This window comes from Arachis hypogaea, chromosome 5 (assembly GCF_003086295.3).
Source record: "Arachis hypogaea cultivar Tifrunner chromosome 5, arahy.Tifrunner.gnm2.J5K5, whole genome shotgun sequence".
Classification (NCBI taxonomy): Eukaryota; Viridiplantae; Streptophyta; class Magnoliopsida; order Fabales; family Fabaceae; genus Arachis; species Arachis hypogaea.
The window spans coordinates 41,909,940-41,926,257 of record NC_092040.1 but is presented as its reverse complement, the minus strand read 5'-3'; the positions used below and the strand labels follow the sequence as shown (position 1 = coordinate 41,926,257).

The window sequence follows — 16,318 nt, the reverse complement described above, 5'->3', positions numbered from 1 at the left end:
TAAAACTCTAAATTTTTTTAAAAGAATGTATGTAGCTGCAAATTTTTAAAAATAATAGTAAAAAGAATTAACAAATTTTTAAAAAATAACAACCTAAGTAAAATAATTTAAAATTTAAAAAATAATAATCTAAGTACAACAATCTAAAATTTAAAAAATAACAACTTAAATAAAATAATTTGAAATTTAAAAAAATAACAACCTAAGTAAAACAACCAAACTTAAAATTTGAAAATAACAACCTAAGTAAATAATAATTTATAATTAATAAATATAATTCTAAAAATTTCTAATGACGACACCTAAGCAAATAAACTCCCAGACTCAACTTATGAGCGCCACGTCAGCATATGAGCTTTCCATTTGTATACTATAAAGATTACTCCCTATCGGTTCTTGATTCTTGAATCGTGACCGCTTTCGACTGTCTTTCGCGGGGACTAATTGCTTTGAGCTACCTGGTAGTGTGGCAGAGTCAGAGAACTTTCAAAATGGTGAATCGACGCTTCTCTCGGGTGGCCACCAGCGATGACGACGAAGACGATCGTCCCAAGCAGCTGCGCCAGAGGAAGCGCATGAAGCTTCTCGAGGAGGAGGAGGAAGAAGAAGAAGATGAGGAAGAGGAAGAGGAAGATGAAGATGATTACGACAGCGACGATGACAACACCTCCCAACATAGTAAGAAGAAGAATAAGAAGAAGAAGAACAATGAGGGCAGAGGGAAAGACAAGGCCAAGGAAGCAGAAAAGGCGGCGGAGGAGTCACCTCAGGAGGACGCTAAGCCCCTCGGCGATCCCATTAGGGTTTCTGGAAAGGGAAGAGGTCGCAAGAAGCATTACCAATCCTTCGAATTCGATGGCAATCAATATACACTCGTATGTTTCTAACAATTGCCATTTAGGTCATAATTTCAATGCTTATGCTTCTTCAATTGATCCTGCAAATCGTTGTTTTTTTCTGCAGGAGGACCCTGTACTTCTCGTGCCCGAGGAAACAGACCAAAAGCCCTATGTTGCAATTATTAAGGTGAATTCAATTCCCTTGCCAATTTCGTTCTTTCATTCGTTTTACAGTTATTTATTTCTTTTCATTTCTGACATAATATCTGAGCTTTATTACCCGATTCTGTTGAAGAAATAGTGAATTGTAATATTTGGTTAGACTGAGATGGGGAAGCTCATGACACAACCCCGTATCCCCCTTTCGCGATACATGAATTGCACTTTTTATTCATGGAATTCCAGTTTTCATCTTCTGATTTTATTTCTTGATTTTTCTTTTCTGCTGTTAGGACATCACACTTACCTGCAATGGCAGCATGATGGTGACAGGGCAGTGGTTTTATCGTCCAGAAGAAGCATCACAACAGGAAGGTGGACATTGGCAATCACAAGACACAAGGGAGCTGTTTTATAGTTTTCACCGTGATGATGTTCCTGCTGAGTCTGTCATGCATAAGTGTGTGGTGCATTTTATTCCACTGCACAAGCAGCTTCCGAATCGAAAGGAGCATCCGGGGTTTATTGTGCAAAAGGTATATGACACTGTTGAAAGAAAACTCTGGAGGCTAACGGACAAGGACTATGAGGATGTTAAACAGCAAGAACTTGATGAGCTAGTACAGAAAACTCTACAACGTATCGGTAAACTGCTTGACATCGAGCCTTCAGAAGCATCTGCTGATCAGGAAGATTTGACAAAAAATAAAAGGAACACAAGGACAAAGAGTACTTCACCTCGTGATGTTTCCGGGAAGGATGACGGAAATCCAAAGGGCGACCAACTTCTGAAGCCTGAAACACAAGGGAATAGTGTAAACAACGCCTCAGAGTATTATCGTATATTAGTGAAGTTTGATGTGCTAACCGGAAACACTCATCGTGATAAATGGTTGGAGAAGTTGCTTGGGCACGTTCATTACATGTGTAAATCTGATGACAGCATTAAAAGGGATGACAAAAGATTGGAGAATGTCAATTCTGATGAAATTAACAATAAAAATCCAGAATCAGCAAATGACCTTCAAGACACGGGCCAGAAGGTATTAGAAAGATATATTATTTAGTGGCTATTATCAGCTAATCATTTTCTTTTATTGTTCTCTCAATTTCCCTCTCTTTGTGGGTTATATGAATTTTATATTTGTTTCTTTCTCACTGTACAGAGTTCCAAGTCTTTTGTCTGGCCAGATACTGCTGTTACAGCCATAGTTGCACTTGAAAAAGCTTCAAATGACGCCTTTTCATCGGATTTCCAGAAGTACAATAAAAAGATACGGCAATTAGATTATAATATCCATGTTAGAACCTGACCTTATGCATATAAATATGATACACACATAATATTATAATTATCTTCTATTGTTTTTCCAATAAATAACCTACATATCACTGCTGCTACAAGTTACAGTGGCCATTTTGTATTTCTATTGTTTTGCGTATACTCTCTCTTACAATGAGGATCTAGGAGGCTAAAATTCAGATATAAAAGTTTTATCTCATAATCATTGTAAAGAAAGGGAAAAACCAGTCGGCTATAGTGAATTCTTATACATTATTTATTCTGTTTTCTCTTGGGTTCTTTGCAGAATAATGCACTGCTAGCACGCCGCTTATTAAATGGAGAGCTGGAACCGGCAAAAATAGTAAATATGGCACCAAATGAATTGAAGGTATGATATCTGTTGTGACTTCTATTTTAACCAAAGTGAAAATGGATCTTTTCAGCTGTCTGCATACTATTCCAGGACTATGCCTGATTTACACAGCATCATGGTGGTTTTTCCTTTAAAAGAAATGGAAAATAAAATAGCCAATCATCTCTATTCAACCTTTAGTAGTGCTCGTCAGCATATTTTCTCATATCTCTTCATCTTATTTCAATAATCACATGTACTTGTGGCTTAAGTTTTATCAAAGTTACAGTGGTACAATCTTTGTTTCTTATAATATACAAGAAGCTGTAACTTTTTTGGGGTTCAAAGCTCTCCTCTCCTGTCTTTTAGTAGATAATGGGATGGAACATGTGGATCATTTTATGGGGAAAAAAGTGGGGATGGTTTGTTGGAAACAATTGTTTGAACATAATTCAAATGCTGATGGAAAATTTAAGTTTCTTTCTGTAGGTTATATGCATTGGCTTATATACAGTATTATGATTATAATTCATTGTATAAGAACTTTTAGCATTTTGGGAAATCATTAGATAGAAATTTTAGACCTCATCAGTGCTTGCTACATTATTGTTACAAAGTCTCAAGTGTTAGTTAATATCGGAATTTACTTCCAAATCTGACCTTTACATGGTTAAAAAGAGAGGGAAAAAAAACACCTAAAAATGATCTGGCTTTTCAAATATGCTTTATATTATTCAGACACTGTATATGGTGATTATTAAGACACTACACTACTTGATTGTATGGTTTGTTGTGGCTATCTGCCAAATTTATGAACGTCAGGAGGCTATTACTGCTGAAGAAAAGGCCAAGGAAGAACCTGATGAATCACAACTCATACAGGTCATCATTTCTTGACAACTATTTTGTTTGTCCTTTTTATGTGGAGATATCATCTGACTTCAGCTCTGCCCCTCCTGAAACAGATGACAGATGCCCGGTGCCAAAGATGTATGGAATTGAAGGTGGGCTTGAGGGAAATTATCCATGCTGGACACGGTGACAGATATCAGGTTTGCATCTTTTCTACTTTAGTCCAGAATTCCTAAATTGCCTTCTGCATCTTTATAGCTTGGGTTGATTGCTGCTGTCTGCCTATTCAGCTTGAATGTGTTGCCTGTGGAAATTCCTGGTATGCCTCCCGGGATGAGGCTTCTTTGCTGACAATAGATGCACCAGTTTCAAAGAAAAGTCTAATGACAGCACCATCGAGCACTTCTAAAATTGAAGATGAAGAGAAGAAGCTGAAAGGCCCCCATGAGTCTGAAAAGTTAGCCCCTGAAAAAAAGAAAGCAAGTGAAGCTTGTATACCTGAATCGGATGCCCAGAAATCATTTGGCAAGTCCGGGAATGATGACAATATTGAGACAACAAAACATGTTGATTAGGGATATTTGGTCCTGTCTGTGTAGTCTTTATCAGATGTTTTTTGTTTTTTGTTTAACATTGTTGTGTACAGTTCTCTTTCAGTTTGACGGCATACAACACAAGGGACTCTTCTTGTGCATAGCTTTCAATAAGCTAAAATGTTACCTCACAGGCTCATATAGGATATTCTCACATCATAGCAGGAGATTATATGACTGACTTTTGTTTTGTAAGTGGATATGGCTAGACGCTCCATGGGAAAACCATGCACTTTTGAGTTGACGTCGTAGAATTACTAGCCACACTAGATTATTAATACTATAAAATTATTTAAAACCAGTGAATCAGTAATACGAATATCTCATTATCATTTTTCGTATTGAAGAAATTTTGATGGTCCGAGTTCAGGATTCGGTGAGTTGGATGTGGGCAACAGTCATTGATTTCGCTAATAGAACCACACCAGTCCAGTAAAACTCTCTTTTTCCTTGTCCTTCACTCCTTGTCGTTGTTCTGATTTTAGTCCATTTTACATTTTTACCCTCCTCTCTTTCTCGAAATCTTCTTTTCAGAAACACTTGGAAGTTGGAACCAATCACCATAATTGTTTGACCAATCTATCTCGATCTCTATCACTAATTTCACTATCAGCATGACCAACCCTTATTCCCCAAATAAAAGGTTAGAACCGCTCTTTAGGAGGACTGGTGAGTAATAAGTTTCACGTAATTGGACGGTGGATCTGATTCTAAATTTGACCGTACTCATCGTTGTTCTTATTTCAGATTATTATTGTTTTCTGTTAGAGATAATGACTCCTTCTACCGGAAAAAAGAAGAAATAATGACTCCATCCAATGCCATTACGCACATAAATTAAATTATTATTTTTCAACCGACAGACGTAGCAAATTATTATTGTCACATGCGCAGTGCAGTCGTAGTACTAGACTCTAGTAATTTAGAACTTTATGGATTTCGGCGTTGATATGTATTTAACGTTGACACAATGATATGTTTTGAGACAACCACTTCTGTAACTGATCATGCCTAATCGGAATCTTAACTTACACAATTACCCTTTATTCACAGCAAGCCAAGGTTGTCCCTTTATGGTGTGACTTGTCTTTTTGATGCCTTGGGGGTTGCTATTGCATCTTGATTGCTTTGGATCACTGGTCCCACACGATGAGCGAGACACAAATAAAGGCAAAATAATAATAACAATTAATTAATAATTATAAAGTGAAGCGGAGACGGAGAGAGAGCATAACATATGATGGTTGCTTTAAGGACATGATCTCTCTTTAGCAGAGACATGTACACAGCATTATCAGCCTCCTGTCTCTTCTTTCTCTCTCTCTCAAACTGAAATATGAATTCTTCCCTTTCTTGCATTCTCTCTCTAGTTTTGATTTCTGTCTCCAAGTTCACTTTTTTGTCACCATTAATCATCAATTATCATACTTTACTTCTTCCCCTTCTTCTGTAGTGCTACCGGTGAGCCAATTTCAACTGTAGCTGCTTCCTTTAAGCTTCTTCACTCTCTCTTCTTTAGAAATTCTTATATTTTCCAATGGGCCATCATTAATGAATTGTTATCACAGGTTTTTCTTCCTTCTTAACTTTCTGCTTAAGCTTTTGAGATTATGATTGCGCGTAGATGATGCTTTTTTTTTTCTCCTCTCTTTTTCTTTCCTTCATTTATCAATGATATACTCCACTATGGTCTTTCCTTTTTCCAGTGTTTTATTATTCCCATTTTCTTTCTTTTATGCTGTTATGGTTTGGTTTCAAATTCTGCTGAGCTTCATAGAGATCATGCTGTATTGTTTGTACCTTTTGCAATTGCTTGAGCAACAGTCCATCCAGTAATGGTTGTTTGTAAGGTCACAATTTCAATTGCAAATTACATGTTTCAGAAGAGTGTGGATTTCCGTTTTGCAATGTAGGTACCGTTCATTTCCTGCAATTCTGTGAACTATTACTTTCTACTTCAGTATTGTGTGAATTTCATCTGCTCAAATCAATAATTAGGAGCAGGAGTAGAACCATGTTGATTGCGAAGCTGAGTACAGTTTTATTAGTTTGCTTATTGCAATAACATCTAAATCTTGTTTAATTATAGATTGCATGCAGTTGGATCTATATCTCTTGCAAATCTTGTTTAATTATAGTTTTCTTTACTGAATAGTGTTGCAGGATCCTAAATTTATCAATGAGACAAGAGTTGGAGTTCGATCTCAACGACAAGTCTTCGGCGGATCTGAGCCCCAATACCGTTCTTCTATCTCCTCAATATTCTTTGAATGTGAAGAAAATATACAAAAAAGGAAAAGCTATTGGGAAAGATGAGTTTTTGAAACTAAAAGAGGACTTTGCCCAGATCAAATTTGCTCAACTCCACAATTCTTCGTACAACAAATTTCCCTGTAGATCTCATGGATTGGAAAGTAATGTAGGAGGGAGAGGAGGCTCCATTCTAAAGAAAATGGACACCATGGAGGGAAGGAAAAAGATAGAAATTTCATGTCGGAGTAGTGATGCCTCTTTTTCAGGTAGCATTGTTGATTCTTTATGTAGCTCAGATGATGAACCTTCTGAAATATCTCAGAATTCGAATGTGGCTTCACCATCTGTTTCGGCATCCTGGGCTTCTATGGAGTGCAACTCTCCAGAAATATTTATTGACTTCATAAATCCAGATGTTTGGGATAGAAACTCTAGTGCAGTTGAAGGGATAGATTCTATGTATTCAAAGGTAAGAGGTGATAATAAGGTTGCTTGTTCTACAATTAATGGTGATTCTCCTCTTCCCAAAGACACATTTGAGGCATTGCACAAATACCATAGTGCTATGGTTGAAGTTGCTGACTTTCCATCTCCACTACAAAGTGATTGCTCATCTAGAGGTAACCCAAAACCGCCATTCAGCCCTGTCGGTAAAAGGCTGAATTCATTTGCGAAGTCAAAGTCTCCGCAAAGTCCAGTCAGCCATATGCTAGAAGATACTAAGGTGAAATTGCCTGGGACTACTACTTTAACAAGAAACAGGACTTACCAGAAATCTCTGCTGAATGACTTCTCCAACGCCGCAAAACATGCTGACATTGTTTCTGAGTTTATCAGAAGAGATATTAAGTATTCCGGCCTAGCATGTTCACCGGTTCATCTGCACGGTAATCTGAGGTTGAAAATTAAGCAAGGGCTGCCAACTTTTGAGTTTAAGGTGAAATGCCCTGAAGATGTCTTTGTAGCAAAGCCTTGGAGAGCAGGTAATACTTCCAACTGGGTATATACCTTCCATTCCATCAATAGTAGAAAGAAAAGCGATGCCTCGGGTTTGAAGTCCCATGATTGTGACAAATATCCATCAATAGTAGCACAGATGTTAGTTTCATGTAATTTATGTTCAAAATTAGAAGGTGGGGTATTGGACAACTCTATGGTGACAGAATTTGTGTTGTATGATCTAATGCACTCAAGAAGAAGTGTTTCATGTAAAAAGAAGTCTAACACTGAGCAAGATGCTTCTAAAATGCTAAAAGCTTGCCGGGTAGGAGCAAAGGGAGAAACTCTCATGGTAGATGAGAAGAGTCTGGCTAGTAAAAACAAGCTTCCAACAAGCAATGTTGATTTTGATGAATCAAATTCATGTCCATTGTCATCTGCAGAATTGCATCCGAACCTTGAAATTGCTTCTATTCGTTTGCAAATTCCATTCGATAAGAGAAAAAGCTTGAAATACAAAAGAGAGGATATGAGAGAGGCTAACTCGTTTTCCAAACTAAGTGATGTTTCTTCAGTTGTTGAGCACTGTAGAAAAAGCTTCCACAACAGGAAAATGCAGGAACAAGTGAAGGTGGTACTACCAACTGGCATTCATGGTTTGCCGAGTGGCGAAAACCTTGGTCCCTCATCATTACTTGATCGATGGAAACATGGTGGAGGTTGCGACTGTGGTGGCTGGGACATGGCCTGTCCCCTTATTCTTTTAGGCAATCCTAGTATTCATTTTGCTGAAGACCAGCCCCTCATAAAGGATTATCAACCACTGCAACTTTTTCTTCAGGTAAATAGTTCTATAATTTAACTACTTCATATTTAATTGTATATGCTTTCTCATTCACTGATCAAATCTCATTAAGATGTAATTACAAGAAATACCTTCCTCTTCTATCATTATGTTTTGGTCATTAAGATCTTCAGTTTCTTATTTTCATGTTTTCTTTTTTCCCGAAGAAGATTGATGCCTTTTTATTGGAAACTGCATAACATAAGCCAGTGCAAAGTTTCAAGGTCCTCAAGTTTAGTGCAATTAGTTCTAACTTATTACTTGTATGCTTAGCAACCATTTTGCTACTATAAGATAGAACACACCCAGATTAGGATAAAAACTAAAAAGAGCAAACAGACACTCACTCTATGATTGGAAAATCAACTGATTTAATGAGACATGAAAATGTACAACTTGCTTCATTTACAATGTTGTCATTATTACATTTTAGCAAATATCTGAATTTTTTTTTTCATTTTGTGCATGCTTTATAGGGAGCCAAGGAAAATACTCCTACCTTTAGCATGAGCAGAGTTGAAGAGGGTGAATATGCAGTTGATTTCCATGCCCGGTTATCCCCGTTACAAGCCTTCTCCGTTTGTGTCACCATTTTGCATGGCACTTCCACTTGTAGCCTTGCACGGAGGGAGAAAAACCAGCCATTATCTCAATGTAATTCACTGGAAATGCTTATGAGGGAGGAAGCAGAGCTTTTTATGCAATCAAAGGAGAAGAACAAGACCATGTCCAAGACTCACAAAGGGATTACTCTACCTTATGTAACGATGCCACCCTTTTCTCCTGTTGCACGAGTATAACAGAAATGGGAGCTACAGATTCTACATTTCTTCTTCTAAAGTATAGAGAGATTTAGAGACAGAACAGAATGCACTGCTCCATGGGAGAAATTGAATTATTCTTTGTAGTAACTTAGTTTTATTTATTCTATAGTCTGTAAAATGTAAATGGAATAGAGTTATAAATAGTTAATTTTGTCCACAAACTTGTATTGTAATGCGATAGTTAGAACTTCGAAGGGGGAAAATGTCAAAATGGTAACCATTTCTCTTTTGTAAATAATGTCTGTAACGAAAAAGCATGACATGTTTGCAAAATAACACTTCAACGCCGTTGCCGGGGATCGAACCCGGGTCACCCGCATGACAGGCGGGAATACTCACCACTATACTACAACGACTTTGTTGTTTTCTAATTTCGAAATTCTATATTTGATAAATAACATTCCAGGTTTATAATAAAATACTAACATTCGGAATTTCAAGAATGAGTCGAGTTTTGACCTCAAAATAAAAGGAGGAAAAAATCAGAAATGAGTGAGAGAGAAAGATGAAGCAACTACTATGGAGTGTGTGTGTGTGTGAATGTGTGCTTTGAACTTTGACGGTTAGGTAGTGTTATATTAAGTTACTATTAATTTAATAGGATTGAATCTATCATACTATGTTGAGTTAAATAGTTACAGCATATGAGAAAGAAGCAGTCAACTGATGCGAGTTAGTGGACTGCATCAAAATTCAAAAGGCTCTGTTTCGTACTCTGCTCTGTTCAGCTCATTTCTCTCCCCACATTTTTTCTTCTGCCACTCTATCATGTTCTATACTATTACCACACGTTTATATAAAATACCATATTGTTCAACAATTGTACTTTTTTTTTTTAACTTTAGCTGTTAAATCATAAAGACAACTCTATGGGAGTGGTCACTATTTTGAAAACAAGTATAAATGTGTAATGAACTAATCCAAACATATAATCAAGTTTTAATTTAATTATTTCATTCACATAACTGACTGCACGCTGAGCTGGTGGGTACTATGAATGAATTGGAGTCTAAGAAACAACACAGAAAACAAAACATTTTCAAGCACAGAAGGCCACATGATCATTCAACTTTTTCCTCCAATAAATTATTTTAGTTTCTTGAATCCCATCATTGGACTGTCACAGCCTTCTATTGTTGTTCTCTTGTCTGTGTTGAAAGTGCATATATAGTTACAACATGTATGAAATAAGCAAACCAGTATTCTCCCGTTTCTAATCATATCAAACATTGAACACTTTTGTGGAAGGAAAGAAGGAAAGAAGTGTTTGTATTTGAACTTTGGAGATTGTGTTGTAGGTCCCACCTCTTTGGACTTTTCCGGTCTCTCATCCGTACACTACAATACTTGAGTACATTTTGATGATTTTACTCTCCCCAACTTGCAATTTCCCATCATTATTAATATTATCATTACACCACTACCTCCAATATTTCCAGTTCCATTGGAATTTCTTAAAGTGAGTGCCTTTATCATGTACAAGTTGACCATCTGTTTTATTTTGATGTTCATAGCATCCTCATAGAACAAGTCTTCCACACAAAACTGTTTCTCTTTTGAGTATTGAGTCTTAGTCAATACTCAATATGTTTAGTGTTGCACTGCATTTCATAGATGGTGAAGTCTGATTGGAGGTTCATGAATCAAGAAACTCAACTACACTTTATTATTTGGAAAATATTATACATTCTAAAAAAATCAATTAAATAAGATTGTTCTTGGCAAGAGTCAAAGAAATCTCTTCCCTTCTGAGAAAACAAAGTGCATTGAAGGTGTGTTACTAGCTTCCAAAACCAGAAAATGGTGCCGGAGAAGGTGAAGAAACAGCTTGCTTTAGCTGTGAGAAGCATTCAATGGAGCTATGCAATCTTTTGGTCTAGCTCACCTACCCAACCAGGGTATTACTACATAAGAAACCTCCAATTCTGATTTTCCTGATAGAGGTTGCTACATAAAGTTCAAAGCTAGCTTGTTTTTATGCTTCTTTTATTCTCTGCAAATTTTGCAGGGTGTTGAGCTGGGGTGAAGGTTATTACAATGGAGACATCAAAACTAGAAAGACAAGCCAAGTGGCAGAACATAACTCTGATCAAATAATAAGCTTACAGAGAAGTGAGCAGCTGCGAGAGCTATACTCGTCCCTTGCAGACTCGAAATCCTGCTCGCAGACGAAAAGGCCATCGGCGGCACTGTCCCCTGAAGATCTCACAGATACTGAGTGGTTCTACTTGGTTTGCATGTCCTTTGTGTTCAACATTGGCCAAGGGTAACATTTTTCTCAGCATATCTTGTTTTAATTTTGGATTCCTAGTTGTTTTGAAGATAATAGTTGATAATTGTTAGATATAATTTAATAATACATGTCAAATCATCTAACCGTTCTAACCTATTGTCTTCACATAAAGATTACTTCATAAAAGTGGTTACATTTTTATGTACATATTTTTAGTTTACCTGGAAGATCATTGGCATATGGTCAGCCTATTTGGTTGTGCAATGCTCATTCTGCTGATAATGGTGTTTTCTGTCGCTCATTACTTGCTAAGGTAAGATTATGTTTCTTGGATTTGTTTGTTACTATACTAGTTATATGCCTTTCTTGGAATGACACTTGATAATTGTTTTTTTTCTGTTTCTGGCTCTTGTTTGTAACCATGCTTTCAACCATGGTCTCTTCCCATGATCAGAGTGCATCCATTCAGGTACCATCCTCATTTTGATTTTTACCTAACAGTTACTTGAGGAGAAAAATTCCCATTAACTTCCTGTTGATAAACATAAAAGGCTAATTCTATAGTGTATATGAGTTTGTGCCTAAATTTTGTCTAACCTACTTTTTATAGTAAGTTTTGATTTTTTAAAAATTATTTATTTTTATATCTTTTAAATTAAATATTAATTTTTAACCTTTTTTAGTAAATAGGCACTACCTTTTAGACACCATAACATTCACCAAACATAAATAGATACGGGCAATAATGTGCAATCTAAATATAGTAATCATGCTACATATGTCAATATTCCATGCTTTTGCTTTATAGTCCAATTAATTAAAATTGCTGACATGGTATCATTAAAGGAGAAAACATGACTTAAACTCAAAAGTTAGTATCAATTTTTATATAATAAAAATAGATTTACATATATATCGCTCTTTTTTGGTATTTTACGATATCACTCAATCCGGCAAGTCAATGACTAATTTGCCGCAGATTTGATCTCCATTTAAGAGTTTGCCACTAACTAATGATAATGAGTTGCTGCATGCACAAGACGAGATTCGAACTTTTGACACTTGCTTAAATAGACTAGTGAACTAACCACTAGACCAACCCAAGTTGATTATATGCATATATGTATAGCTAATATTCCTAAAAGCTGAACGGTTTGAATTTCTTGATGAGTTCTAAGAATACGAAGATTGTCAAAACAAAATAGTTTCCACTTTAGTGTGAGAAAACTTACTTCATGTTTCTTTCAACTTTTCAGACAGTGGTGTGCTTTCCCTTTCTGGATGGGGTTATCGAGCTAGGTACAACTGATCCGGTAAGCTTTTCCTTAATTTTAATTATGTTGATTAGTTCATACTTTATCTAATAGTATGTGTTGGTTTGTCTATGAAACAAAATAAGTACATAACAGATGAACCTAATTGGATCAATTTTGCATGAAGGTCTCCGAAGACTATAGTCTTATTCAAGTGATAAGGAATTCTTTCTTGGATATTCTTGAAACCAACCTTCCAAATAATCCAGGAGCTAATTTGAACACAAGAAACAAGGAAGAAGGTGGTGTTGCATGTGAAGGATTTGACCATAATGCTTATGGTCTTAAACTAACCCCAGAAGTAATAGGATATGAACTAATCAACATAACTTCTCCTACTACTAGTTCAAATGCATTACAAGCCAACCAACAAACAGATGGAAGAACAATGTTTCCAACTGAATTCAGCAACTGTTTCCATAACTCCAGGAATTCTAGTGATTGTTTGTCCGAAAATCATTGTGCACAGGACCTTCAACAATGCAATGATAACCCAAAAACAACCTTGGTGAATCTCGGAAGCGACGATAAGCATTATCAGAGGCTACTCTCTGCCCTTCCAATACGTCCTGATGATGACCAGTTAATCATGAGAGTGCATCTTCGAAATTTTCGTGGGGAATCAAGCTTTGCCATTTGGAAGCAATTAGGATCAATGGATTGTCAAAGATCAAGAAGAGGAGGAACACCACAAAACTTGTTAAAGAAGGTATTGTTTGAAGTTCCTCTGATGCACATGGACGGATTGCTTGAGTCTCAAGAAAAGATCGGTTCCAAAGACAGAATGAGATTATCAGAGGTAGATGATGTTGGCATGAACCATGCTTTGTCAGAAAGAAAGAGAAGAGCAAAACTAAACGAAAGGTTTTTAACTCTAAGATCAATGGTTCCTACAATTAGTAAGGTGATTCATATATGATACTTGTTATTGTTCATTTGTTACAATTTAATAATTTATTATAAGCATATAATGATGAGTTCTGCAGGATGACAAGGTTTCAATATTAGATGATGCCATGGAATACCTTAGAAAACTTGAGGAAAAGGTAAGGAAGTTAGAAGCTGAAAAGGATGTAACAGATTTGGATGGTATAGTAAGTACAAGAACATCTCAGGATATGGTGGAGAGGGCTTCTAATAACAATAGCAACAAGAATTCGAAATCGGTGTCAAACAAGAGGAGGGCTTGTGAGGCTGCTGGTGATGAAGAGATGAACAATTCAGAGATTGATGTTGGAATCTATGTGAGTGAGAGTGAAGTTGTGATTGAAATGAAGTGTCCTTGGAGAGAAGGACTTCTGCTGGAAACTGTGGAAGCACTTAGCAGCCTCCATTTAGATTGTCATTCACTTCAGTCATCAAAATCTCATGGGACTCTCTATCTCACAATTAAATCTAAGGTAACAATTAAAGGTGTGTTTGGTTTATATTTTCATTTTCAGCGTTTCTGTTTTTAGAATTTTATGAAGAAAAAACAGAAAGTAATAACACAAACCAGACACACTCTAAAATATCATGTTAGCACTTTTAACTTAAATTTAGTATATTTTGTTATCCACAGTTCAGAGGAGCAAATAATGTTGCACCAGTAAAAAGGATTAGACGCACACTCCAAAAAGCGGCTATGAAGAGTTGAATAATGTATTTACCTCGATTTAATTACATTTAGATTTATAGTAATGTCACATTCACAAGTGGTTGGAGATTTTGTAGGAAGATTTGTTCAGGTAAAATATAGTTTACTTGTTAGACATGCCATTTTGGTTTCTTAGTTATGTAACATGGACTTCTCTTCCTGACTCTCTCCATGCAGTTGCAATTGGAAGGCTTATTATATTTGACTATAGTTTTGTACTTTTGCTAGTTTACCATTCAGCCTTGACCAATTTATACATATAATTAATGTTGGAGTATTTAACTAAATTAGTTTTCAAAAAATCCTAAATCAGAGGCATTAGTCCCCATACTCCCCAATTCTAATTGTACCATCTAACTTGACACGTTAACTAAATCAGTAAGACATTAACTGACACATGGCTTGAAAAACAAATTGGTTCTTGGTCAACTAATTTAAAGAAGAGAGTTATATGTTAAACAAGCCAAGTCCTAGTTATTTTTTACTAATTTTGGTTACCAAACATTTTTGAAAAAAACCTACTAATATTGAAGAACGTTAATGAATTCCAAGAGCAACATTAATGGGAATGGAAAGCGAAGCTATAGTAGGTGAAGAAGATATTGGCAAACTTGAAGGATTTCTTTAGTGACGGTGAAGCTGAGTGGTCAAGCCTTTTAAACAAAAATCAGAATAGAAACTTTCTGACTTTCATCTCTAATAAAATTGATTTTGTTTTTGTGCTTGGCTGATTAGGGACCAATTTGTTCTTCAAAATTCAAAGTTAATATCTAACTCTCCTGATTAACAAAGATTAATTTAATTGACATCAATAACTATTGAGAATCTACGAAACTATTAAAATTTGTTAAAGACTAATACGTTTAATTTAGAATATTTTAAAAACTATTTTGGGTAAATTCTTTAACGTTGCGTTCTAAATTGTGCATATTGTGTTAATTTTAACATATATCTTAGTTTCTTTAGAGAATCACATTAATCCCATCTCTTGTGATATTGATATGCATGTAGATAAGAGTGTGGATGGAATCTAACGTGCTCAGGGAGCAAAATGACACTTCTATTAGACCGAATACTGATGTGACCATAAAACTAATAGTGAGCATTTTAGCCAAAATAAATAAACCAATAAATAATATAACCATCTCTATCTCCGTCATTTGTTTGTATATGTGAGAATAGCATCTCTTTTTAATAAACTATTCACAATCACTCGACATGTTAAGCAATGAAACTGCAATCTGTATGTTACGTGCGTTAAGCAAACTGCAATCTGTTGCATGTGAAGAAAACAGCCATAGAGGCATGTTGGGTCCCAAGTCCAAACCAAAGACGAGTGAAGGAGATGAATGCAGACCTCAATATCGCGGGTCATATAATTAATCATTTTTTTATATAGAAACATTTGCTTTTTAATGAAATATTTCTTAAAAAATGAAAAGTATGAAAATATATGATTGGCAAACCTTTTATTAACTTGGATAAATACATACACAATTTTGTATTTAATCTAGGATAAAAACTCACATGAAATTATTTTCATGTAAAATAAATAATTAAAAATGATCATGATTTAATTAAATGGCCAAATCTCTGGTGGCCATGTCTATGGTAACTAGTGGTGGCTATAAAATGCACCTTTAATAAAATTTAAAGATGTGCTTACGTGGCAAAATCAAAATCACACATTCTAAAACCACACTTTTCACTTAAAACCGTAACTCTTCACAAAGAAAAGCGTCACTTAATGGAAAAAAGTAAATTAAAAGATTTAAGAGAAGAAATAATTAAGTTATCAAAATTAATAGATCAAAAATTAATGATTTTAACTAATGTTAACTGTAATGACACCGAATTCTTAAAATCAATACAAAATGATTTTTCTCAAAATCTTTATTTTACTATAAATTTTATTGAAGGACTTCAAAAACCTGAAAAAACTTATTTTTCACACGGAATTTCTAAAAAAAGTTACCATGAAAATGATTCCCCACATCTATATCATACTTTTAACCCACAATTAAATTCTATAGTAGATATGCTTGAAGAAATATTAACATCCATAAAATTTCAAAGAAATAAGGAAAAAGAGAATCCTAAGGAAGAAAATTTTCAAAACATAATCAACATAACAGATTTAAAAGTAAAATCACCACTAAAATTATGAATATTGAAGAAAAATTAGAAGAAGTTACA

The 16,318-nt window shown here is 35.4% G+C and overlaps 3 protein-coding genes and 1 non-coding gene across 8 annotated transcripts; 3 read left to right on the top strand and 1 right to left on the bottom strand.

The window, feature by feature from the left end:
• Nucleotides 1–300: 300 nt before the first annotated feature.
• LOC112801474 (ASI1-immunoprecipitated protein 3) lies at nt 301–4,412 on the top strand. Its single transcript, XM_025844219.3, has 8 exons — nt 301–875; nt 964–1,026; nt 1,292–2,041; nt 2,165–2,299; nt 2,588–2,671; nt 3,458–3,517; nt 3,601–3,687; nt 3,778–4,412. Exons 1-8 carry the CDS (start codon nt 492–494, stop codon nt 4,060–4,062), a joined length of 1,848 nt encoding a protein of 615 aa, XP_025700004.1. The 5' UTR covers nt 301–491; the 3' UTR covers nt 4,063–4,412.
• Nucleotides 4,413–5,274: 862 nt separating this feature from the next.
• On the top strand, nt 5,275–9,101 carry LOC112801472 (uncharacterized). Of its 5 annotated transcripts, none has more exons than XM_025844215.3 (3): nt 5,275–5,648; nt 6,236–8,113; nt 8,593–9,101. In XM_025844215.3, the coding sequence occupies exons 2-3, from the start codon at nt 6,260–6,262 to the stop codon at nt 8,914–8,916; spliced, it is 2,178 nt and encodes a 725-aa protein (XP_025700000.1). In that variant the 5' UTR covers nt 5,275–5,648; nt 6,236–6,259; the 3' UTR covers nt 8,917–9,101. The 5 variants fall into 5 exon arrangements, with proteins under 5 accessions (XP_025700000.1, XP_072093307.1, XP_025700003.1 ...); XM_072237206.1 differs by having other exon boundaries at nt 5,280–5,648; nt 5,994–8,113; XM_025844218.3 differs by having other exon boundaries at nt 5,318–5,541.
• Nucleotides 9,102–9,224: 123 nt separating this feature from the next.
• Nucleotides 9,225–9,296, bottom strand: TRNAD-GUC (transfer RNA aspartic acid (anticodon GUC)). The gene has a single exon. It is a non-coding gene; the product is annotated as a tRNA-Asp (tRNA).
• Nucleotides 9,297–10,390: 1,094 nt separating this feature from the next.
• On the top strand, nt 10,391–14,304 carry LOC112801471 (transcription factor EGL1). The gene is made up of 8 exons (XM_025844212.3): nt 10,391–10,838; nt 10,949–11,206; nt 11,390–11,486; nt 11,628–11,642; nt 12,430–12,486; nt 12,614–13,390; nt 13,473–13,886; nt 14,048–14,304. Exons 1-8 carry the CDS (start codon nt 10,741–10,743, stop codon nt 14,120–14,122), a joined length of 1,791 nt encoding a protein of 596 aa, XP_025699997.1. The 5' UTR covers nt 10,391–10,740; the 3' UTR covers nt 14,123–14,304.
• The last annotated feature ends 2,014 nt before the right edge of the window (nt 14,305–16,318 follow it).